The following is a 26,344-nucleotide window of genomic DNA, read 5'->3' as shown; positions in this document are numbered from 1 at the left end:
GTAACGGACAAATTCACTTTAAGTACTGTTTTTTAAGAACTTTCAAAAAAAGGTTCTGATTCTAGCTACACGGCCCTTATGGTTCAGGAATCGTTCTTAAAGAATCGAGACAAAAGGTTGAACTTTAGTGTATAGAGCAGGCTATAGAGGAGGGGGCAGCCCCACTCATATACGGAATGATTTCTCTTCGTTTTAAGTTTTAATGTTGCTCCTTACTTTCAGTAGAAAAAAACTTGTTTTTTCATTTAATTTCTGATCACTTTTCAAATAGTCCCAGGAAATCCACCCCCTCCTTGGAAAATCCTGAACGAAAAATTCCTCTATAGAAAGTTCCTCGCACGTAAAATTTGTCAGCCGGGGAATTACCCGCGGACAATTCCATCCTCGCTACAAATTCCCCCCGGAAAATTTCTTGCTTACAATTCTGTCTGAAAAATAGTCCTTAACACACTTTCATTTGAAGAAAAACTTGTTTTGATTTCATTTCTGAACCTTTTTAAGGTCATGGGGGAATCCCCCCCCCCTGCTTGGAAAATATTTCCCGTAAAGTACTTTCTTCCAAAGGAAATTTCCCCGTGGAAAATTTCTCCTGGTGATACTTCCTTTATGGAGATTTTCTCTCATGGAAATTTCACTCCTCCTCCTACAACGTAAAAATCCCCCAGAGAATTCCAATTGTGACGAAAATTTCCCCTGGACAATTCCCCCAAAGCATCACATGTAAAACGGGGTTGCCGACTAGAAGGTAACACAAATAAACGAATTTCATATAAACATTCTGGCAAATTCCCCTGAGTAAAATTTCCCCTGGAAAGTTCACACCCAGAAACTTCCATCCTAATGGAAATTCTCCTTGTAGAAAATCCATCCCCAGAAAATCCCCTCCGGAAAATGTCGGTATACTTTCCTGTAGTAAATACTAGATGTAACTTGCGGCCCTTCCTCCGGCGGTTCTGGGGGTCATGTCATCTCCAAACACATAGTTGATGTACCTTTCAAAAAATACAAAATTCCACATTTTTGTAGACAAGAGCTTGAAACTTCCACGTTAGAGTTCTTTGATACGCTGAATCTGATGGTGTCATTTTCATTAAGATTCTTTGAAATCAGTTAAGTTTTATTCTTTGCTTTTAAATTTTTTCAAGCTGTATATTATATATTCATTAAATTATATATATTCAGTATATAATTTAATACATTATTATATGGAATCAGCATAATAAGCCAGAATTCTGTGTTTTAGTTTTGGCTATTATGAGGAACGTCGCTCCTTACTTACAGTTCGTTAACACGAACACGAACTGTTTGATAATAGACTTATTATATTTCTAATATAAATTTATACACAAATATTGAAAAGAAATTAAACCTCTTACAGCTCTTTTCACATGTTTTGGTGTCTCCATGGAGATTTGCTCGGCTGAAAATAACCTTAGCTAGGTTTTTATTTGGAGCATAACTTAGTGTCGTAAGTACTCATGCTCATACTCAGCAATTATTCAAAGATGGAGGTAGTTTCGTTGAAACGGCAAAAAAGATGAATTGTTTGAAAATTAGTGTTGTTGGAATCTCTCTAGTAGTAAACATGTAGTAGTAACTTTTGGATGTTTGGGCAAATAAGATTGGGTTGCCGCATATCCATTCTGCGCGCTATTACTCTACTATATAAAAACTATTTATTTTGAATTGAGCGTAAAGAAACGGCGAAGAGAATTAAAGAAAATGCCTTTTCCTAAATGTTCTTCAAGGCAAGGTAAAGAGCGAAGTTTAAACCCAAAACGAGCAGAAATAATGTCATAATAGTCAGGTTAGTAGCTTTAGTATTTTATTGGAGGTGGGGGGCAAGAGGAGTCCATATCCAGATAGTCAAGGGAAACGGGCTATATAATAGTAATTTTCTCCAAATTATTGGGGGGCAACCCCCCTCCCCCGAAACGATGCCCTTGATAGTAGTTGAACCCTAAAACGAACAGAATTAATTATTTAAAATAAATTAAGCTTTTTAGGATAAGTTTTATTCTGTGACGTCATGACAAAAAAAAATTTACATTCTATGATGATGACTAAATTAATTCCTTCAGGATAAAGCTCTTGACGTTATTGTCGAAGAATAAATGACTTATTGTAAATTTTTTTTGTTTTTCTACTGATTTTTTTTTATTGGTGTATATGGAAACAGCATTCTATTTTTTAGTTTTGGTTTAGTCTTTAGTTGTTTTTTTTTTTTTTGTCATAGCGAAAATGTGTTACATTATGTGATAATGTCTAAATTGATTTCTTTAGGATAAAGCTCTTGACAGTATTGTCAAAGAATAAATGACGTATTGTAATTTTTTTTTTTTACATAATTTTATAATTCTTTTTAATATTCATAAAGTGGGGAATACTGATTGATGCAAAACATTTGATTTTACTAAAGTAAAAGGCTTGGCTATCTTTACCCCTAGTAAGTTTATCAGTAAGTTCCTAGTAAGTTTAAATTTTTAATAACGACAAGGAATTTTTCATCAAATTAATTCACGGCTTGTAAATGACACAGAATGGTACTTGGAAGCAGATATATACTGAGAACCTGTGTGTATTCGAAAAAATGAATAAGGAATCCCGGAGGTGGAGTGAAACCCAGAAAAACAATATTAGACAGTCTGATTTAGACCTCTTTATCAAGAAATATACTATGACGGATGAAAAGCTTTCAGAAGATCAGCCGGATAGTGTGTGTGCTGCAATTCGGAGGGAAGATAAAAGACAAGTCAGAGTGAAAAAGATCAAGCTGAAAAGGAACAAACTGCAGTGGATCTTTTCTAGAATAAAACCACCAAAAGAAATCCGGTATTTGAATTTGATGAAAGATGTAGATAGCTGTGTCAAACTACTTGATGTCTACATGATAGAAGATGAATGGTGGATTATTACGGAATCGATTGGGGATTCTGTAACATTGAAAGAATTCATTGGCAGTCGGAAACCCTTGAGTGAACCTAGGGTTGCTCACATTTTTCGGCAGATAGTAGCAGCAGTTCTGGATATAGAAAAGGCTGGTGTTGCACATCGAGATTTGAAATGTGGTAGCATACTTATTAATCAAAATGATAATATTCAAGTAACTAACTTTGGTGCAGCTGTAAAATTAGGAAAGGCAAATAAAAATGTGGTATGCACACCTGGATATATTGCTCCTGAGGTAGAACTGAAAAAAAGAAATTATGCAATAGGCCCAGTGACTACTTGGTCCTTAGGCATTACTCTGGCATCACTTCTAATTGGCGAAGAACCTTTTGAAGAAGGACTAAATGCATGTAATGTTAAACAAGTAATACTTTACAAAATGATGAAATCACAAGTTTCATCTTCGTTCCAGGATCTTGTGTTCAAGTGTTTGGATATTGATGCTGTGAAGCGACCAAGTGTCTCAGATATTCTTCAACGGCTAGACCAATTAATAATTAAGCGCAACAGTTGTTTATGAAAATTTCCTAATAATTTACTTGTTAATGACAGGCGTAATGTTTTATTATTGGAATCTTAACATATATTACTGATAGATTGATAAATTTTCTCTCTTTTTCTACTAACATATAGATTATTCTAGACCAGATTTGTTTGAATCTTAATGTACCTTGTTGAAATTACATAATTGAAACTCTTGTGATTTTTTTTTTTTTCAATCCTATCTACCAAAGAGTATCGGTAACTTATAAGAGTGGAAATTGGCGCTAGTGTCGACAAAAAAAGCATCAACGTCATCCAGTGTTTGGTGACATTTTGTATTTTATCTGTGTAATAATAAGAACAAATAGTTTAATTAGAGGAATTGGTGAAATTAGGGTATTAATAAATGTCGGAGCTCAGTTCATGATGGAAAAATCGATTATAAAGCTTGAAAATATGTCAAGTGTCGCCAGATGCTAGTTGGCGTAAAAAAAAATTTTGTCGTTACTAGTGCCAGTTTCCACTCTTATTAGTTGTCCATATTCTTTGTCTATCTATTGCAACCCCATCTCCCTCGAGACGTGAGTGCTGAGACAGGGGCCAACTAAGGCTAAAGTGGGCCCTAGATTCTAAGAAAAAATAATGTTCATGTATAAAAACTAAATAAATATAATTTATTAAAACACACAAACATAAACACCATTTATTAAACCAAACAATGACACTTAATCGAATATACCCAGATGGATTTTTTGTGTTGCCTTTTTTCTTACTTTTAATTCTGCAAACCCGTCAATTAGTTTTGCCATAATTAATAGAGTCATCTAATTACTTTTTCTATATAAAGTAATAATAAATTATTTAATTGTGAAGGCCTAATGAGGATCCAGATTTTTTTGCCATTACTGAGGATGTTCTTTCACCACTTGCATTGCTTATTGGAAGGGTTAAATAAACGCTCAAAATTATGATTAAATTACTGAGTTTTTTAATTAAATTATTTTCTTGAATGAATGACCACATTGATACGGGCGAAATATTATTTTCTTTACTTGTAAAAGTCTTAAGTTGTAATACTTCATTTTTTCAGTTCTGTAATGCTTAAGCCCTGTTCTATTGAAGTCACTAACATCACTATCATGAACAATTGTTTTCAATTTATTGTGAATGGTTTTGTATCCCTCAGATGTTTTTTTTTTTTTTTTTTTTTAATGTTGCTTATTAAAGAATCACATACAGTAACAAAAATCTTAACTTTAACATGTTCTTTGCCACTGAGTCTTATTTCATGTTCTCGAATTCCATCATGGAATGGTTTTCGTATTTTCTGCTGTTTCTTATCATTAGTATATGCAACGTTTTTAAATTTTTCTTCTTCTTTTCTAAATTGTCAAAATATTGTCTAACAGTTAATATGAAATCTATCGATGAATCATTAATTGAGACTGTCGTGTTTAGTGATTCGTCTTTTTGTTAAAGAGTTGTTTGAAGCATGTTATTCTCTCAAAAATCGTTTCCTATATAGTAAGTAATTGTACATACTTAGATATATTAAGTTTTTATGTAAATTGGGAGCACTGGATTAATCTGTGTTGGAATCAATGTATGCTATCCTGTGAAACATATTAAAAAAAATTGAGTAGTTTAGAAAAATAGTTCTTGTTTCTAACTAACATCATATCATCGTAGTTCAAATGATCAAGAAAGACCCCAATATTGCAAACCAATCCTTAATATATCATCTTGTCCTTTTTATGCGGTAAATCTAGGAAATAACAGGGCAATTTCTAGCAATTCAAGATACGATTATTTACAGTACGGGTGAACGTTGCTAAACATTTTTGTTCTATCGCCAGCAAGCAAATCCAATTAGTGAATATGGTCAAAGTTTAGCTTAACCATCTTATTGACGATCTCCACAAGTTACACATTTTCTGAATTAATGACCTGAAACTAGATAGAGCCATCATTTATTGCTTTGCTGGGCTGTTAAATGATCTACATTTCTATTGGCATGGATTATGCTGCGATAAGCGGTTCTCTGGCTTTCCAAGAGCAGTCTATGTCTGTATATTTAATGTCGTAGAGTATTAGAAATGATGACATTGGTTAAGTATGGTTCTAAAAGGTTGGTGCGCCGAAAGATGGAGGTGGAATTCTTAGACATTTTCTAGAGAAACTGTCAATGGATGGTTTTTGGTACCCGTCTGACTGACAGTCTTTCAAACACCAAGCTGTGCGAAAAATGTGGTCCTATCCCGCTTTCTAGGGCTATAACGAGAGTAAGTTCGAAATGACTAGGATTTGTTCTATGGATGATAACACATTGTCAAAAACATAGTCAAAGGTCGTCCTTTTCGGCCAGTCACCTAGAGCCAAACAAAAAGAAGGTCGTGTCCGAATTGGGTGAGAACAGGTAGTAAGAAATGATTTTTGTTAAATTGGACCTTCTTAGGAGGGTGTAAAGAGGGAGGCTCTAAATAAATTGAGGTATCATTTTATTTATATAATAAATAAATGGAGGAGTGTGCAAGGCCACAGGTGGCCTGGTGCCATAGCGAGTTCTTAGTAGTAGCAGTAGTTACAGTTTCTATAAATACCTTTTGATTGTTGTGTTTTGTCATGTTTTTTGTAACTTCTTTTTCATAACCATGTTTTTTATAGTAATTTTTTCTTAGAAAAAATATAAAGATCTCTTACTATTTATTTTATCTATCTTTGTAAAAAAAAAATAAAAAATAAGGACATTTGTTTTTGGTTTTTGCAACTCTTTCTTGTAACCATTGACATTCTGTCAACTTTTTTTGTCAATTTTTCTCGTCACTTTTTTATGGAAAAACTTTTAAAAAGTATTCAATGACTCAACAAAAACATTTTTTTTTACCTGGAGGCAGTATTTAACTTTTATTATTGCATATATATATATATATATATATATATATATATATATATATATATATATATATATATATATATATATATATATATATATATATATATATATATATATATATATATATATTTGAAACCTAAAAAGCGAAGAAAATAATTTGTATTCTATTTTAGAAATTCTTACAAGCAGTGAAACCTATTACCTTTTACCTATTAGTGAAAAGATAAATATGGATTGACATGCTTATTTTGATTTTTAGTTGACAAATGTGTATACCGTCCAAAATCATAACTTAAGTTTGTATTCTGTAAGCTTATTAAATAAAATAGAACAAGTTTTTCCAACTCAGTATAAGGAGCAACATTAAAACTTAAAACGAAAAGAAATTATATCGTATATGGGGGAGGGGGTTGCCCTCTCCTCAACACTTCATTCTTAACGCTAAAGTTTTTCGGCACTCCCCATCCAAAAAATGTTTGCATACTTCCCAATAAAATACTATGCGTAAACAATGGGCAAATTATATAACTTAAAGACCTCTCCACCCCTTAAAATATATGCATACTTCCCAATAGCGAATACTATACGTAAACAATGGGCAAATTTCGCAACTTAAAGACCTTTCCCCAGGGACTATGAGGGGTCATGTTATCACAAAAGACATAGTTGTATTTCGTCTGTGCTATCTATAAAGTCTAATCGGACAATTTTGTAAAAAAAAAGTAGCGTGGAAGGGGGGCCTAGTTGCCCTCCAATTTTTTGGTCCCTTAAAAAGGGATTTTCATTAAATACTATGTCTTTCAGGGGATGTTTCCCCTTTTTCGAAAATCGTGCAAAGTGTCTCAGGCTCGTAACCTTTGATGCTTAAGACAAAACTTAATGGAACTTATATATTTGAAATTACAATAAAAATTTGATTCTTTTGATATTTCTATTGGTAATGAAGTTCAGTTTTCTACAGCTTCGGTTGCTATTGAGCCGGGTTGCTCCTTACATGCAGTTCGTTACCACGAACTGTTTGAAAATTTAAGCACGTGGGGAATAAATCGCTCATTTGTAAATTTTTTTTATGTTCGATTTAGATACATTAATGTAGCTTAACTTTAGAGTTAGTTTATGATTAAATAAAAAAAACAAGTTTTTGTAACGGAAAGTAAGGAGCGACATTAAAACTTAAAACGAACAGAAATTACTCTGTTTATGAAAGGGGCTTTTCCTCCTCAACGCCCCGCTCTTTACGCTAAAGTTTGACCCTCTCTCTTAACTCTACTTTTTAAAACAGTAAGAAACTTTAGCGTAAAGAGCGGGGCGTTGAGGAGGAAAGGCCCCTTTCATATACGGTGTAGTTTCTATTCGTTTTAAGTTTTAATGTCGCTCCTTACTTTCCGTTACAAAAACTTGTTTTTTTTTATTTAATTTCTGGACGTTTTTGAATTAATGCATGTTTTGATCTTGGCTCTCCGCACATAAATAATTAAAACAAATTTGCATATTAATTAATTGCAATTAATCGGAAGATTTTGAGAAAAAAGAAGCGAAGGAGGAGGCCTAGTTGCCCTCCAAGTTTTTGATTACTTAAAAAAGCAACTAGAACTTTTAATTTTTTACAAACGTTTTCATTGGTAAAAAATATACGTAACTTACGAATTAACTTACGTAACGAACTTCTATATTCGTAGATTTGTATTGCGTATATGAGGGGGTTCAACCCTCGTCGATACCTCGCTCTTTACACTAAAGCTTAGATTGTGTCCCAATTTCTTAAGAAAGACCTCTGAATCACAAAGGCCGTAGAATAAATAGTTGAAATTACTAAAAATACTTTAGCGTAAAGAGCGAGGTATAAAGAGGAGGTAAACCCCTCATATGCGTAATAATTTTTGTTCGTTTTAAGTTTTAATGCTGCTCCTTACTTTCAGTAGAAAAAACTTTTCATATTTATTTTTTTATTGTTTTTTCAAATAAAGCTAGAAAACCCTGCGCCCCCTTCATTGAAATTCTCTTCCCCCATGAGAAGTCTCCATGGAAATATCCTCCCACGTAACCCCCACCCCTCAACTCTCCCGCCTAAACCAAAAAATCCCCCCGAAAACGTCGAAAACAAAGGTCAAAGTTTTCAACTTGCAGCCCCTCCCACGGGGACTGCGGGGGAGTAAGTCGCCCCTAAAGACATAGTTATTAGGTTTTTCGACTATGGTGAATAAAATGGCTATCTCAGAATTTTTATTTGGTGACTTTGGGAAAAAATGAGCGTGGGAGGGGGCCTAGGTGCCCTCCAATTTTTTGGTCACTTAAAAAGGGCACTAGAACTTTTAATTTCCGTTAGAATGAGCCCTCTCGCAAGATTCTAGGACCACTCAGTCGATACGATCACCCCTGGAAAAAAAAACAAACAAACAAATAAACACGCATCCGTGATCTGCCTTCTGGAAAAAAATGCGAAATTCCACATTTTTGTAGATAGGAGCTTGAAACTTCTGCATTAAGGTTCTCTGATACGCTGAATCTGATGGTGCGATTTTCGTTAAGATTGTATTACTTTTAGGGGTTGTCTCCCCCCTATTTTCTAAAATGAGGCAAATTTTCTCAGGGTCGTAACTTTTGATGGGTAAAAATCATCTTGATCAAACTTGTATATTTAAAATCAGCATTAAAATGCGATTCTTTTGATGTAGCTATTGGTATCAAAATTCCATTTTTTAGAGTTTCGATTACTATTGAGCCGGGTCGCCCCTTACTACAGTTCGTTACCACGAACTGTTTGATTCTGAATATATTTAGGTCATGAACTTTTGACTGTTCGACATAACCAGGTTAGGTTAAACTAGCTTACGTTAGGTAAGGTTGTGATTAGGAATGAATTTTCTGAGAAGTAAGACGAACACAATTTAGTGAAAATGGAACTAAGTTACATGGCGGTTACACAAATATCTTATAATGGGGACATATTGTAATAATTGTCTTTCTAGACCAGTGATCAATAGATTTAGCCAAATCGTAAATAACAAGCCAAGAATTTGGTTCCATTGTTTTAAAAATATCCATCCTCTTCATAAGGGGAATCCATCCTCTTCATTTTTTCACGCGATTCTTTCCATATGTCATCGTAATAGTAAATTTTCTTTGGTATAACTTTTAATATTATACCACGTTACCACGTTTCAGAATTCTTTTTAATTAAAAATTAAGAACTGGAGCTCCTACACAGAAAGGAACTAAATGGAACTTTAATTCAAACATAATTTACAATCTGAAGTTTCACAAAAACTGAAAATATGTTTCTTTATTCAATAAATATCTTTCTGTGTGACAACAGTGAATCGTAAACATTAAAAAAAACTTAAAGAATTTTTAAACCCAAAAGTAGAATTGATACCGTATTAGATGAAAAAACAGTGTGTTATTCTTGGTATCACTATTTACATAGAAATTGTTATATATATATATATATATATATATATTTCTATATATATATATGTTATATTTTAAGTTCAGTAAGCACCATGACTACCTTAAACATAACTTTTCTTATAATCAAGAAAAACTTCCCTTCGGGAAGAAAATAAATGGTTTTATTCAAATCAAGCTGATCCCTAACATGACACATACATCTCTTTCACAATACTCACAGAATAAGCTATGGTTTGATAGTAGCACTTTAACACCATCTCTAGCAGCATTAAACTTGCAGGTGTGACACTCGTGATACTTTCAGTAGTAACGATTCCGCATCTCAATAGCATACCTCTTCTTGTCCCTCGCCCACTATCATACTCTAGCTAATCTTAAGTAAAAATTACAACATGAGTTTCTTGGAAATTTCCTGTTTTAAGCTACCTGCAACTACATTTTTGTGCAAAACGATATTTCTTACTTTGTATGTAAAAGTACCATATCTGAAGCTAGGATTATGATATACAATGTGGGTCGACAATAATTAAAGCGTATTCATTCGAATCAGTTGCAACCTTGTGTCAGCTCCCATCGCGGACATTTTCCAAATGTATAGAATGTTTAAAATAAATTCGATTGTTCCATATTCAACCATAGGCTTTGTCTTGTAACTTTTTTTAAGGTGCAGATAAACGTTTTCATGTAGGTCAAATTTTGAGGCCTTATTTTGTGATAAAGTTCTTTATGACCGTTTCGGTAATATATTGGCAGTTTGTTTCTGTTTTGAAGGTGTGAAATGCAAAACCACTTCTCTAGGGAACTTTTGTAAGCATTCAAGGAGTCAAGGGCAATTCGTGTATTATTCAGTTGGAACAGAAGAGCGTTTCTCAATCGTGACATTCCACTGGTATTACTCCATCAATTTCGGATTCCGTCCTTGAGCCCCGTTCTCCTTATCATTGGCATTGTCAGGGTAGCCTGGGTCAGAAATTGTCGAACCATTTGGGATTGCCTTAAGGTGTGGAGTAGTGAAACCTACCAGATGGGTGAAATGAATCCATGCTGAGTAAAACATCATTTGATATTTTCCCAGCTGTTTCTATGTGAATTAGTTTCCAGCTTAAGGTCCCAATGGATTAAATAGCTCCCTCTCATGGACCTTTCAAGAAATTAACGTCGATCTATGTCGATGGTCAGTCCCATTTTTGTATCTAGAGTCACAGATCTTGAGTATCTAGTCCATCACTACGCGTTGAGTCGAAAATAATCACCCTAGTTAACTGCAAGTTCTCTGTACATGTTTGTCTGATCTCTGTTTTCTGTACATGTGCAAATACCATGTTTTTACGTGCAAGGGTCCATTACTGTCATTATGTCAAAATTGTGTCTGTCAATTGACTCAAAGGGAAATTTTTTGGGTTAACTCCTTTACATGTTACAAAATCGTACAAATTTATTGTCTGGGAAATGTCGCTTGAAGAGGAAGAAACTGTGCAAATCATTAATCTTTTGTACTTAAATTAATTCTCTCAGAGGTTTAAGGAAAAAACTGTATGAGACTTGAGAATTAATTTTGTGCATGCTTTTTTTACCATTTTCTCTGTATTTTCAGTAGAAATCGAGAGTTAGCAACTTTTCCAAGGATGTCAATTAAGTGTCAATATCAAATCATAGTTGGAATTTCGTACGCAAACGGGTAGGATGAGCATCTCTTTCATTTTTAATTTAAATGAATTGTGAAAAAAAAAACTGAAATTAATACGGAGTTGAAATTAATCAATATGACGAAACCCCTTACAGCATTTTTTGTTTAAGAATTTTTCCCTTATACACGCAGCTGGTTAGTTCCGATTGAATTGCTTTAGAGTCCTCATCCAATAGTGATAGGAAACAGCATGTATGTCGCAAGCTTGAAGTATATTTATTTGTAGTTTTTATGAGCGTTTGAAAAGTCTTGTCCATGTATTTAAAATTTACTCCATACTGTCTCAAAAACCTTCATCAATTCCATAGTGCTTGATGAGCTCCTTTGGGCAGGAGCATAGGAAACCGCCACGTTCTAACGTCCTTTTGACAAGTTCTGAATTTGATTAAGAGTCAGTTACATCGTCCGTTATTTCGATTTGACAGACCAGCGCGTCTCTATCACTTAGTAAAAAAAGAATTCTGAAATTTATTTAACTACATACTGGCCCTCTCTCATGAAGGCATCTTAACCGACTTATATCATTGCCATTTACAATGTTCCAAATGAGGGTACTGTCTAAGTAAAGAGAGACGAGGTTTCCATGTATTATATATAAAAAATTTATCAGGCCACTTTGCATACAAGGAGTAATTGTAAAAATTTCAGAGGGGGTCTATTAGATATGAATTCAAAGTTTCTAGTGCCGTTTGTAATATTTCGCAATGATTTGAGGGGAACCAGCCCCTCTCCACCATTAACACCCAAAGACATCCGATCAAAATCGTGAGATACTCATTACTGCGTGTGAGAAGTACCCTTGTGCAGCATCATACACGGGGTAATCGTTGAACAAAGGAGTTCTCAACGGATTCTTTAGGAATGGGGGCTTTTAGCGAATTATTGTGGTAGATCGCCTCAAATTGTGGTTCGTTATTAATGGAAAAATCGTGAGGCCATCGACTGAGGACTTGAACTGGGTCTGTTGTGGGGGCTCTCAGGGGAGAAAGACATAGTTATTAGGCCTTTTGGTGTTTCTGAACAAAATGCTTATTTTAAAATTTGGATCGAGTACTATATGGGGCTATGAAAGGATCAGGTAACAGATGATCTGGGACAGATGCTGACTGCCTATCAATCTGTTGTGGCTCTTAAAAGAGGCAATGAGACTTCCGATTTACAACTGAATGAGCCCTCTGCGAAGTTTTTACAACCATCCCTTCGATGCGAAGTGGCCAGGGGGAGGAAAAAAAGTAATAATTGGAGATAGGAGCTATATTTGTAGAAAGGATAAAAATCGATAAAACGGATAAAATAAACGGGCTGTTTCCTCATCAACGCCCCGCTCTTTACGCTAAAGTTTGACTCTTTCTCTCAACTCTTCTTTTTAAAACAGTAAAAAACTTTAGCGTAAAGAGCAGGGCGTTGATGAGGAAGCAGCCCCTTTCATATACAAAGTAATTTCTGTTCGTTTTAAGTTTTAATGTCGCTCCTTACTTTCAGTTGAAAAAACTTGTTTTTTTTTTTTATTTCATTTCTGAACGTTTTTGAATCAATGCATGCTTTGATTTTGGCTCTCCGCAGAGGAATAATTAAAACGAAATATGCATATATTTTTTTTTTGGGGGGGGGGGGCTAAATGGTTTTCTCATAATTTTGATCGAATGATTTTGACAAAAAAAGAGCGGGGTAGGAAGCCTAGTTGCCCTCTAATTTTTTTGTTAATTAAAAAGGCAACTAGAACTTTTAATTTTCTACGAATCTTTTTATTAGTAAAAGATATACGTAAGTTATAAATTAGCTTACGTAACGAACTTCTTATTCTCATGTTTTTATTACATATATGAGAGGGTTCGCCCCCTCGTCAGTACCTCTCTCTTTACACTAAATCTTAAATTTTGTCCCAATTCATTAAGAATGACCCCTGAATCACAAAAGCCGTAGAATAAATAGTTGACATTACTAAAAATACTTTAGCGTAAAGAACGAGCTATTAGGAGGATGTGAGCCCCTCATATGGGTAATAATTTCTGTTCATTTTAAGTTTTAATGCTGCTCCTTACTTCCAGCTGAAAAAAACTTTTTCATATTTATTTTTTCATTGTTTTTTTTTTTAATAATCTAGTAAATCCTGCGCTCCCTTCATGAAAATTTTCTTCCTCCATGACAAATTCCTCGATGGAAAGTTCCCCCAGCATATCCCCCTCTTCTCAACCCCTCCCCTTAACCAAAAAATCCTCCTGAAAACGCCTGTACACTTCCCAATAACCATTACTATATGTAAGCACCAGTCAAAATTTGTAACTTGTAGCCCCTCCCACGGGGACTCTGGGGGAGTAAGTCGTCCCCAAAGACATAGTTATAAGGTTTTTCGTCTACGCTGAATAAAATGGCTATCTCAGAATTTTGATCCGTTGACTTAGGGAAAATAATTAGCGTGGGAGGGGGCCTATGTGCCCTCCAATTTTTTTGGTCACTTAAAAAGGGCACTAGAACTTTTCATTTCCGTTAGAATGAGCCCTCTCGCAAAATTCTAGGACAACTGGGTCGATCCGATCGTCCCTGGGAAAAAACAACAACAAACAAACAAATAAACACGCATCCGTGATCTGCCTTCTGGCAAAAAAAATACAAAATTCCACATTTTTCCACATTCGGAGCTGGAAACTGCTGCAGCAGGGTTCTCTGATACGCTGAATCTGATGGTGTAATTTTTGTTAAGATTCTATTACTTTTAGGGATGTTTCCCCCTATTTTCTAAAATACCGCAAATTTTCTCAGGCTCGTAACTTTTGATGGGTGAGACTAAACTGGATTAAACTTATATATTGAAAATCAACATTAAAATGCGTTTCTTTTGATGTAGCTTTTGGTATCAAAATTCCATTTTTTAGAGTTTTGGTTACTATTGAGTCGCTCCTTACTACAGTTCGTTACCACGAACTATTTGATTGAATGAGACCCCTGCAAAGTTTGTGCGACCACCCTTCCATAGAAGAAAAATAATGCATTGAAATGGTATAACTCTTTACATAGGCAGCGCAAGAGGGTTGTTTCCTATAGGATTATGCCAAAGGAAAATTGAATACAATTGGAAAAGGGGAGCAACATACGAAATAACAAGAATAACAATCATTACCCCAATATCCTCTGACAAAAATTTCCCGATTGATTTTTTTTTCAATTATTGTTGGCGATTTTATTTATGGTTTTAAAATGTTATGTTTACACTCTCCTATTTGCGAAGGCTTACCATGCAGTGTTTTCGTCACGTAGTTTGATTTTTGGGGAGCATAACCGTAAATGGTACTGCTTGCGAAAAGCATACTGTGAACAAGCTGGTGACCGTTTTACTTGTTGCTAAAAATCTTCAAAGATTAAAAATTTGCATGTTCTTTATAAAGCTTTTTTATATTATTGATGAAATGCCAAGGTGTTCTTTCTTGTGATTTCAAAAGCCCATTTCCTCTCTGTTCGGAAAATGGTTTCACTGTATTTCCTTACACTAAATTTATAATGATATTGCACGTGATGTAGGTTTTTTTTTTTAAAGGAGCACATCCTAAATGGTAAAGTTGACAAAAGAGTAGTGATGCCTCAATCTGTTCTACGACACACATATCCCTGGATTCCACGTCAGCCCTATCTCCTCATTCTGACAACAGCCCTAGTTTTAAATGGATCCCTTTCCCGATATTCTGACGAAAGACAGCAGGTGCATGTTACGTCATAGGGAATGTTTACTTTTCGTTGTTACATATTAGGGTTTTGGGGGTGTTACATAATGGACTTGTTAGACACCGTTAGTCAAGCAGGAAAATCCCGGTTTTAAATGAGGAGGAAAAGCGTGGGTGTTACTTAGTTGGACTTGTTAGACACCGTTAGTCAAGCGGGGAAGTCCCGGTTGTAACTGAGGAGGAAACACGTGGGTGTTACTTAATAACGGTAAACACGTGCGATTTTACGCAATCTTGCGTGTCTTAATTATTTACGTGATGTAATCTTACATAACTTAACTAGGTAATGGCGGCACGAACGTTAGATGTCACGTAATGGCAGCGCACATGTGGGGTGCTATGTAATGACGGCACACACATAGGATGTGACGAAATTTTAAACTTGGGTGCTACGTAACGATGGGGGGTGCGTGTTGATGTTACGTAATGATGGTGCACATGTGGGATGTTACGTAATGACAGCAAACACATCGGTGTTACCTAGTATTTCAATAGATTTTTCTTTGGGATTTCTTTTTCTTTCAAGGAGTTTTTTCAGGGAACATTTATATTCTAATGATTTTTGTCCCCATTAGGATTCGAAAGGGTCATTTCCATTGAATGGAACTACTCCCTAGACAGTTGGACCAGGAATCAATGTCTAATATTATGATTCAGGAAATAAATTCTACGAAATAACCAATTCAGCTCGAGGAGAATTTCCATGTCCTGCTTACTGGAATGATTAAGCTATTGATTATGCGTTTCCTATGACTTCAGTAATTGAAATGCAGAGGGTAAAATCGATTAATAGAGTTTGGTTGTATCTGAAGTGCAGTTGCTTACTAAGTAATACTTTAGAAGGGTATTATAAACCCAGACAAAGGGATTCTTCTCTTCTTAGAGATATGATCCTAGCATTTTAGAGGGTCCTTCTTGAGATAGTTTCTTAGAGAATGATATAAATTTGTTCAAAACGTAGAAAAATATTTCTTCTTAGAGAATGTCTAGAGATTTTTTCTTAGAGAATTATCTAAGTTTGCTCAAAATATAGGAAAATGGGGACACAAGACGTGTGATTTATTTCTATATTTCGTTAATTTTTGGTAATATCATATTCTCTCAATTCCCAGCCTGTGATACTCAATGACTGATCCATCCCCTAGCGAGCAATTCCAATGGGCTGGTGGGCCTAGCAGCCAATCCCAGAAGGGAATTTCTGCTTTCGCCTAGAATTAATGTTATGTACCATGAAATGACTGAAAACACTGCTTTGCGGTGTTTTCAGTTTCTGGGGGTTCAGGATTTTTGGCTAAAATAAATATCTATGTTAACTGTTATTTTGTAGGACTACCTGCACCGTTAGAAACCAATGCGCCACCATACGGCATTACTGCCTCTGAAACGAAAGGCTCAATATGCGTATAGTTTTTTCGTCTGTAATTCTAAATCAATTGACCATCTCTGAATGCACCACGAAATGACTGAAAACTCCGCTTGGCTGTGGGACAGTCTTTTTGGCTAAAATAAAATTTCTGTGTTAACCGTCATTTTGTAGAACTACGTGCACCTTTAGAAACTAATGTGTCACCGTACGGCCTTACTGCCTCTGAAAAAGGAGGATACGCGTATAGTTTTTCTTTGGTAATTCTAAAGCAATTGACTATCTTGGAATTTTAACACAGTTGCTTCTCGGCATTCTTTTGGCCAGAATCGTTGATTTGCACCACAAAATGCTTGAAAACGCCGCTTTGCTATGGTAAAGGTTTTTTTGACCGAAGTAAATCTCTATGTTGACCCTTCATTTTTGTAGGAATACCTGTACGTTTAGAAACAAATGCGCCACTGTACAATATTACTGCCCCTCTGGCACCCCTTGTCATTCCTAAGACATTTTATCTGCGTCTGACGCCGGTTCCACCTTCGATTCTGCTTGCCTTCACCCCGGTTCAGCTGATTTCTGTTCTCACTATGCCGCCACCAATCCCAACTCCAAATCTGGCTCAGGTTTCGTCCAATTCTGCCCTCTAATTTCACTATTCTGATCCCGTCAATTCCGCACTAAGCTCCATTTATTCCGAGATATTGTATGTGGCTGCCTCCGTGATAATCTATGGCTGGCAAATGATACCCCTTTGGCACATATTATCCCGCTTAAGGGGTTTTTTAACCCTTTTTCCCACAAAATAATTTTATTAACTAAAAGTGACCATTGTTTTTTAACTTGACTAAGGAAGCTTATCATTTCGTTGCTAGATGGCAATGTTCTGTGACAATTCCAAACCTGTGATACTCAGTAGCTGACACACGGCACCCTCTAGAAGGCATTATTGCACTAATGGCATTTTTCAGGAAATTTCCTCCAGAAATGTTCGTTTACGCTAGAAGCGATCATTTAAACTTAATGGAAAACCCCCAATAACGTCTCTTCTGGTGACTGGTAATAACGTTTCCTCAATGACAATTGAGGCCAGCATGTGCCAGCCCTCTGACACACTCCAGCACACATCCGAAGAAATCACCAACTGTTATTACAAAATAATTATTTCAAAACAAAAAGTAATGCTTACAAAAAACAAATATAGCATAAAAGATCACAAATTGCTCATACAAAATGCTAAATACTTCTTACAGAACAAAATTAATTCTTACAAAATAGAAAAATAACTCCTAAAAATTCGATACTTTTTAGAAAACAAAAAATACTTCTTACAAAAAAAAATTCTAAGAAAACAAAACTATATCGAAAAATCAGAGATTCATTTTCTCTTCGTGAAACTTGTACTTAGATTTGTCTCCTCGTGAAACTGCATTTGTTTATGGAAGTTCTTGCGTATTGATTTATGTTCCTGGAACTTGTTGCGTGTGGATTTTCTTTTGTTCGTGAAACTTCTTGTACTTTGATTTTTCTCGTAGCGAAACTTATATGTTGGTTTTTCTCTTCGTGAAACTGATTTTGTTTTTGGAATTTGTTGCGTGCTGATTTTTGTTTGTGGAACTCGTGTGCCGATTTTTGTTCCTGAAACTTGTTGCATCTTGATTGCAACAAGTTTCTTGAACAAAAATCAGTTTCAGGAGAAGAAGAATCAATATACAAGTTTCACGAAGAGAAAAATCAACATGCAACGAGTTTCACGAAAGAAAATCAGCACGCAACAAATTACATGGATAAAAATCAGCTCGCAACAAGTTCCACGAACAAAATCAGTTACTCCAGGAAAAAAGATCAGTGTACCACTTTCACGAAAAGAAAAATCAATATGCAACAAGTTTCACGAACAACAAGTCAGCATGCAGCAAGTTCAATGAACAAAAAATCAGCATGCAGCAAGTTCCATGAACAAAATCAACTTCACTATGAGAATAATCTATATACAAGTTTCACGAAGAAAAAAATTAATATGTAGCAAGTTTTGCGATCAAAAATCATCACGCAATAAATTTCACGAACACAAACCTAAACACAACAAGTTCCATGAACAAAATCAGTTTCACGAAGAGAAAAATTAACATGCAACAAATTTTATGAATGAAAATCAGCACGCAACAAGTTTCAGGAACAACAATCAGCACGCAACAAGCTCCCTAAACAAAATCTGTTTCATGAGAAGAAAAATCCAAGTACAAGTATCACGAATAGAAAAACTAACGTGCAACAAGTTTCGCGACTAAAGATCAGCACGAAACAAGTTCCACGAACAAAAATCTGCACGTAACAAGTTCTCTCGACAAAATCGGTCTCACGAGGAGAAAAATCAATGTATAAGTTTCTCCAAGAAAAAATCCAAGAAGTTTCACGAACAAAAATTTACACGCAACAAGTTCCATGAACAAAACAGTTTCACAAGGAGAAAATTAATGTACAAGTTTCATGAAGAGAAAAATAAATATGCAACATGATTCACGAACAAAAATCAGCACGTAACAGGCTCTACGAAGAATAAGCAATAATTTCCGTGAACAAAATCATTTTCACGAGGAGAAAAATCAAAGAAGTTTTGCGAAAAAAAACAACACGCAACAAGTTCCATGAACAAAATCAGTTTCACGAGGAGAAAAAAAAGAGTACAAATTTCACGAAGAAAAAAATCAACATGCAACAATTTTCACGAAGAAAAAAATCAACATGCAACAATTTTCACGAACAAAATCAGCACTCAACAAGTTCCACGAACAAAAATCAGCACGCAACAAGTTCCATGAATAAAGTCAGTTTTAAGAGGAGAAAAAAATCAATGTACATTTTACGATTATTTTACGAAGAGAAAAGTCAACACTTAACAAGTTTCACGAGCAGCAAGTTCGAAGAACAAAATAAAATCAGCAAGCAACGAACTCTATGAACAAAATCAGTTTCACGAGGGAGAAATCGATTTAGTCTCAAAAAGTTTCAAGAAGAGAAAAATCGGCATTCAACAAGTTTCACGAATAAAATTCCTTATGCAGCAAGTTCCATGAAAAAAAACAATCAGCACGCATCAAGTTCCATGAACTAAAAACAATCAGCACGCAACAAGTTCCATGAACAAAATACATTTACACGAAGAGAAAAATTAATTTTCGTGTTTTACAAAGAGAAACATCAACGTGCAAAAAGTTTAACGAACAAAAATCAGCACGAAACAAGTTCTATAAACAAAAATCAGCACTCAAAAAGTTCTCTGAACAAAATCATTTCACGAGAAGAAAAATCAATGTTCAAGTTTCACGAAGAGAAAAGTCAATATGCAACAACTTTCACGAACAAAAATCAGAATAAAATAAGTTCATGGATGAAATGAATGCGCAACTGGTCCATGAACAAAAACAGTTTCATGATTAGAAATATCAATGTACAAGTTTCATGAAGAGAAAAATGAACATGCAACATGTTTCACGAACAAAAATCAGCACGTAACAAGTTGCACGAACAAAATTAACACACAAAAAGTTCAATGAGCAAAATCAGTTTCACAAGGGAAAAACTCAATGTGTAAGTTATACGAAAAGAGAAATTAAGATGCAACAATTGCCCGAACAAAAATCAGCACACAACAAGTTCTATGAAAAAAATCAGCACGCAACAAGTTCCATAAACAAAATCACTTTTACGAGTAGAAAAATCAATGCACAAGTTTCACGTTGAGAAAAATCATTGTGCAAGAAGTTTCACGAACAAAAAAAAGCGCTCAATAATTTCCAAGAACATACATCAACACCCAAGAACCTTCATGAGTAAAATCATTTTCGTGAGGAGAAAAATCAATTTGTAATTTTCACAAAAAGAAAGAATCAACATGCAACAAGTTTCACCAACAAAAATCAGCACACAACAAATTTCAAGAACAAAAATCAGCATGCAACAAATTTCACAGGCAAAATCGGTTTCACGAGGAGAAAAATCATGCACAAGTTTCATGAAGACAATTGTACTGTGTAAGTAGAATCTTTGATTGTTTTTTTATTTGTATTTTTTGTTTTGTATAAAGTTTTTTTTGTTTTTGTAAGAAGTATTTTTTTTGTATGAAGTATTTTTGTTCTGAAATAAGAATTTGTGATTGCTTAGGATGTATTTGTTGCTTTGTAAGAAGTATTTTTGTTTTGTAATAAGAATTTGTGATCTTTTAGGACGTATTTTTTGTTTTTAAGAATTATTTTTGTTTTTTAAGAAGTAATTTGTATCTTGTGTGAAGAATTTGTCATCTTTAGGATGCATTTTTTTTGTATGAACAGTTTTTGTTTTGTAGTAAGTATTTTGTATTTGGAGTGTGCCAGAGGGTTTCATAGGGCTGGTACACGCTGGGCTCAATTGCCAGGAGTCATCCAAAGAGACGTTGTTGAGGGTTTTTCATTAATTCTTAATTATCGATTATTTTTTTTTGCAGGTAATTGCCCATAAAATGCTATAAGTTCGATAATGCCTGCTAGAGGGTGTCGTTGGTCAACCACTGAGTGCCACGGGTTAGGAATTGTCATGTAATATTGCCTTCTTGCAATGAAATGGCAAGTGTCCGCTGTTCAAATAAAAACCAATGGTCATCTCTAGTTTATAAAGTTATTTTTGTGGGAAAAAAGGTCGTAAACCCTTAGTCTTGATAATGTGCGCCGGAGAGGTGTCATTCGCCAGCCATAGATTACCACGGAGGCAGCCGCATACAAAATCTCGTAATCGATTGACCTTGGGGAGGAATTGACAGGATTGGAGTTGTGGAATTAGAAAGCAGAAGTAAGAAATCTCGAACTGCCGCAACCAGAGCCAGATTTTGAGTTTAGATCGGAGCGGGCATAGTGGGGACTGGAATCGGTTTAACCGGGGTGGAAGCCAGCAGAATCAAAGGTCGAGCTGTTCTAACCGAGACAGCCAATTAATTTGGAATTATCAAAAAACTCTACTCTTATTTAATCCCAGTTTCAGAGGCAGTTTGCCGTACGGTAGTTAATTTGATTCTAAAGGTCCGAGTATTCCTACGAAATAAACGGCAACATAGACATTGATTTTAACGCTTCATATGAGTAGATGATTCGGTTGAAGCTTGAAAAAATTGTGTAGAGTTGTATATACTAGAGCTTCAGCTATTTTGGAGAAGGGTCAGTGGTTCTTTGTGTAGGTTGGAAGAGGAGTGTGCCTTAAGTGCCAAAAAGTGCTTTTCTATTTTTTGGTGGGTCTTTAGATGAACGTATGCAAATTATCAAGTATCGCCACCTAAAAAGCTAGTTAAGGGTATATTGAGCTATTTCTTGATTGTTTGGATTAAGCGTGTGATTTTACACATGTTATAGGTCCTTGCAAACTTCCAACTTTGTTCATGTTGTAGTATGGAGTGATTTGTAAGCCAGTACAGTAAAGTTCATGTTTGATTATCAATTGTCTGATCTTCATCCCATAGCCTGCTCAATTGCTTTGCTATCTTTTGGCCACCTTAGTACATCTCTTGATCCTTCAGCACCTGTATACCGTCATGACTAGTCGAAAATCGATCAAGCGCTTTTTACCATGATGGTAGATTCAATTTGGATAAAATAAGCATCCTTTTCTATCACCTTTTGTGGTTGCCTCATAAAGAGAATAAAATATTTCTAGATATGCTTTGGCGCTGAAACTTGCCAGCCCCCTCTGGGATTGGTTGCTAGGGCCCACCCCACCCGTCGGAATTGCTTGCTAGGGGGTTGGCTAATTATTGATTGTTACAGGCTGAGAATTGAGAGAACATAATACCAAGTAAAAATTTCTTGTGCCCCCATTCTCCTATATTTGAGCAAACTCAAATCATTCTCTAAGAAAACGTAATTAAACATTTTCTATGTTACAACAAGTTTATATCATTCTATAAGAAAACATCACTATAAATTCTCCAAGAAGGACCCTCCGAAATCCTAGGATCATATGGCTAAGAAGTGGAGAATTGCTTTGTCTGGGTTTATCATACCCTTCTAAAGAATTTCTTAGCTAGCAGGGGTACTCCAAATATAACCAAACTCTAGTAATCGATTTTTCCCTCTGCATATCAGTTATTACAGTCATATGAAACACCTAATCAATAGCTTAATTGTATTTTATTGTATCGGATTAACAACGCTTCTTGACTACTAAGGTCCCTGTGTCGGCCCTGCAGTGCATTCCTGCATCATGATTCGATCTCTTGGTCCCGTATTACCAGGCTAAGGTCAAACCCACTGCGCCACCACAGGACTCACAAGGTCAATAGCTTAATTAGTCTAGAAAGCGGGACATTGGAATTTTCCGTGTGTGGAATTTGGTTGTTACGTAAAATCTATTTCCTTAATTGTTATATTAGAAATAGATTGCTGGTCCAGCTGTCTAGGGAGTAGTTCTTATGGATGGAATTGGCCCTTTGAATCCTAATGGGGACAAAATCAATATCAAGGTTCCCTGAAAAAAAAACGCCTTGAAATAAAATGAAACCCCAAATAAAAAAGATCTCTTAAAGCATTAATTAACATCGATGTGTATACCGTCACAACCTAAATTAACAAGTGTGCCCCCGTCATTCGTCACATCACGTGACGTCATCACGTGACACTCAATGTGTGGGCTACCATTACGTGACATTTCATCTGTGCGCTGCCATTACATGACATTTCACGTGTGTGCCCCCATTACGTAACACCCACGTGTGCACCAACATTACTTAACACCCACGTGTGTGCCCTCCTTAGTTACAAATGGGAATTTCCTCATTGTCCCTCCAGAGTCTAGCATCTCACGTGAGATTGCGTCATTCCCAGTAAATCCACTAAGTTACGTAAGATTACGTCATCCGCCAATAGATCTAGCCAGGCATGCAAGAATGCGTCACATCCCAAGTCTACTGTTAATACGTAACACCCATGTGTGTTCTCCTCAGTCACAACCGGGGCTTTCCTGCTTGACTAACGGTACCTAACAACTCCTATTATGTAACACCCAAAAACCGTATTATTTCACAACCAAAAGTAAATATCGCCCATGACGTAACATGGACCTGCTGGTTGTCGTTGGAATGTTGGGATAGGGATGCGTTGAAAAATGGGGCTGTCGTCGGAATGACGGATAGACCTGTCGTGGGATCCAGGGATATATGTGTCGTGAAATATATTGAGGCATCACTACTCAAAATAAAAGATATTCCTGTTTTATCCTCTTTTTCTTAGGGCTAATTTTCCAAAATTCATGATTAAGGTTATGTTTCCTGTGCAATTTTTGATGACCTAATTTTCTTTCCTGCTGTAGTTTTAATATCAACGGAAAATAACAATTTGGCTTTCATTCCATAGCTGGGATTGATTTCTATCCATCTACAGAACTACCCTCTTTTAATTGGTCCTACGTAGTGCTTTAGATGAAATGTACATGAAATAGTCGTTGGAAATTGTTGAGAGAATAATAATTTTCTTGTTTGGAAGCATATTTAGATCTATCTCCAATAAAAAATTTAAGTAATATCATAGTTCTAGTTCTGTGAATGGATAGATCTGAGAGGAATAAATCTAATAATGGAAGTATCGTCGCCTTTTGGGGCCAGTTGCAGTTGCAGGTTTGTCGCAAAATCACTTTTTTCAGAGTCAGCATATACCTTAATTCATCAATGTGGACATGAATTTGTTGTTGTTTTTTTCTTTCTTTTTTTGTTTGAAGGTTTATTTATGGGAGCTTTATTTTCAGAAAGAGCAATGGCTGGGTCAGAAAGTGAGCAGAGATATTTTCACCCTAATCAAGAAAATTCGAGTAGAAGAGAGTTTACAGACAATGGGAATTATAGAAGCTCACACTTTCAAGAAAAAAGAGACGCTCAACGTAAGTAGTTTCACTGATATAAATAAGCTTTTATTTTCTACACACAAAAGAATGGAAGCTTTGATTTACTTACTTTGTTCCTATATTATTGTCTCCTTGTTCCGACAAAACAAAATGCCCATCTTTTGTATTGTTTATAATTACTTTTTAAAGAGGACTGAATATGAAAAAAAAGGATCTTTCTCGTCTAGTTGTATTGGAGATGAAATGAATAAAAGTATGTAATCTGCTTAAATTAAACTTTTACAAACCAGCTCTAGTTATCAAACAATTCGTGGTAACGAACTATAAGTCAGGAGCGGGACGGCTCAATAGTAATCAAAGCTCTAAAAAACGGAATTATAATATCAATAGATATATCAAAAGAACCTGCTTATTATGCTGATTTCAAATATATAAGATTCATCAAGCTTATTTTATCCATCAAAGGCTATGAGCCTGGAAAGGATGGAAACATCCCCTAAAAGTCAAGGAATGATTAGGAAAATCACTCTATCAAATTCAGCGTATCAATTTCACGACAAATACTTGATTGTGTTGTGATGTCAAGTAGTTTAAATGAGAACTCAGAAATTTCAGAAGGGATAGGATTAAGAAAACAGGGCGAGTGAGGATACTCATAGGGTTGCTTATTAAAATTTCTGAAGCAAGTTTCAATAACCGTTTAGTCTTTAACAAATTTCCATCGGTCAGGAAATTCCTGCGCAAGGCTGTTAATCATGACTGAAAAAGGAGGGGACCTAGGAGAGTATCTTGGGGTATGCTACTGTGGACAGAGAGAGGATTTTAACAACTAGTCTGGTGTTTGAGAACCTGTAATCTATTTGTTAAGAAGCAGGCAACCAATTTCACCAGTAAGGGATCCATATCACCAGTAAGGGGTCATCAACAAATTTCCATCGGTCAGGAAATTCCTTCGCGAGGCTCTTAATCATGACTGAAAAAGAGGGGACCTAGGAGAGTATCTTGGGGTATGCTACTTTGGACAGGGAAAGGATTTGAACAACTATTCTGGTGTTTAAGAACCCTCAATGTATTTGTTAAGAAGCAGGCAACCGATTTCACCAGTAAGGGATCAATATTGAACTCACTGACAATTTTTCAACTAAAATTTTGTGGTTAACAAGGTCAAATGCTCTCTGAAGGTCAATAGAAATTAAATTTAGCGAGGAATTAGGCTTTTCGAAGATTTTTCTTGATTTGGTCGGGAGGTAGTGGGAAGAGAAGTGTATTTTAGGTTCCAGAATTCCCTAAGGCCAGTAAGAGGTAGGATTTTTTTTTCTTTACCCAATCTGCAAGGAATTCTTCATAAAGTTTCGAGAAAATAGTAGTAAGAGTATTGGGACGAACGCCTTCAAAACCAGGCTTTCCGTTTTTCTTTTTCAAAGGGGTTATGAAACCCTGTTCCCAAATTGTTGAAATTCGCCCAGACTCGGTAATCTCGTTAAACAGGACAGACAATTGCTTAGAAAGGAAGTCACCAAAGGCACTAATAAGAGGAAACGAGATATTCAAAGGAAAAACATTGGTTTTTCTTAGTTTTACAACTCTTCTTTCTGTCGTAGACAGTGGGAAAAGAAGGGGATAGGGCTCCAGTTGGTAATTGGTCGGTCATGCTGGAAGGCTCTAGACAATTGAAGTGAGGAATTTATTTATATTTTTGGCAGTAACATCAGGGGACTCAGATAGATTGAAGTTAAGCTACTCAAGCCTCCCGCCACTCAGCTTTTTAACCTCGGAATACCAATTTTTCGTTTATTGGTGAACAATTCTTTGACCTTAATTTTGTAGTATGATCGTGCCAATTTACGAAATTCTCTTTTAATTTATTTTCTTAGTCTATTGGCTTCGCTCCAGTTTTCCATTTTGAAAAGCTTCAATTTGGTTTTAATTAGTGTGTTTGTAGGTTGGTTAATAAAGGATTTGTTGCTGGAGCACCTTTTAAATCTTTT

General features: G+C 35.5%; 2 protein-coding genes and 1 long non-coding RNA gene across 5 annotated transcripts in view; 2 read left to right on the top strand and 1 right to left on the bottom strand.

Annotated features, from left to right (window-relative positions):
• LOC136041915 (uncharacterized) overlaps nt 1-26,344 on the bottom strand; it is a 444,858-nt gene that overhangs the window by 358,590 nt on the left and 59,924 nt on the right. The gene's annotated exons all lie outside the window — the stretch shown is intronic.
• Nucleotides 1-26,344, top strand: part of LOC136041906 (NFX1-type zinc finger-containing protein 1-like) — a 99,189-nt gene that overhangs the window by 37,158 nt on the left and 35,687 nt on the right. For all 3 annotated transcript variants that reach the window (XM_065726702.1, XM_065726701.1, XM_065726703.1), the window contains exon 4: nt 24,261-24,392. In XM_065726702.1, the coding sequence (XP_065582774.1) occupies nt 24,261-24,392 (132 nt within the window). The remainder of the gene's footprint in view (nt 1-24,260; nt 24,393-26,344) is intronic.
• On the top strand, nt 7-6,368 carry LOC136041907 (uncharacterized). Its single transcript, XM_065726704.1, has one exon. It carries the CDS (start codon nt 2,531-2,533, stop codon nt 3,467-3,469), a length of 939 nt encoding a protein of 312 aa, XP_065582776.1. The 5' UTR covers nt 7-2,530; the 3' UTR covers nt 3,470-6,368.

Source organism: Artemia franciscana, unplaced genomic scaffold (assembly GCF_032884065.1).
Source record: "Artemia franciscana unplaced genomic scaffold, ASM3288406v1 PGA_scaffold_49, whole genome shotgun sequence".
Lineage (NCBI taxonomy): Eukaryota > Metazoa > Arthropoda > Branchiopoda > Anostraca > Artemiidae > Artemia > Artemia franciscana.
The sequence above is the reverse complement of the archived record's forward strand: the minus strand, read 5'-3'. Positions and strand labels throughout refer to the sequence as shown.

Bases quoted from the DNA above. Each gene is read 5' to 3' on its own strand.
- LOC136041907 (XM_065726704.1), top strand. From the start codon at position 2,531: ATGACACAGAATGGTACTTGGAAGCAGATATATACTGAGAACCTGTGT.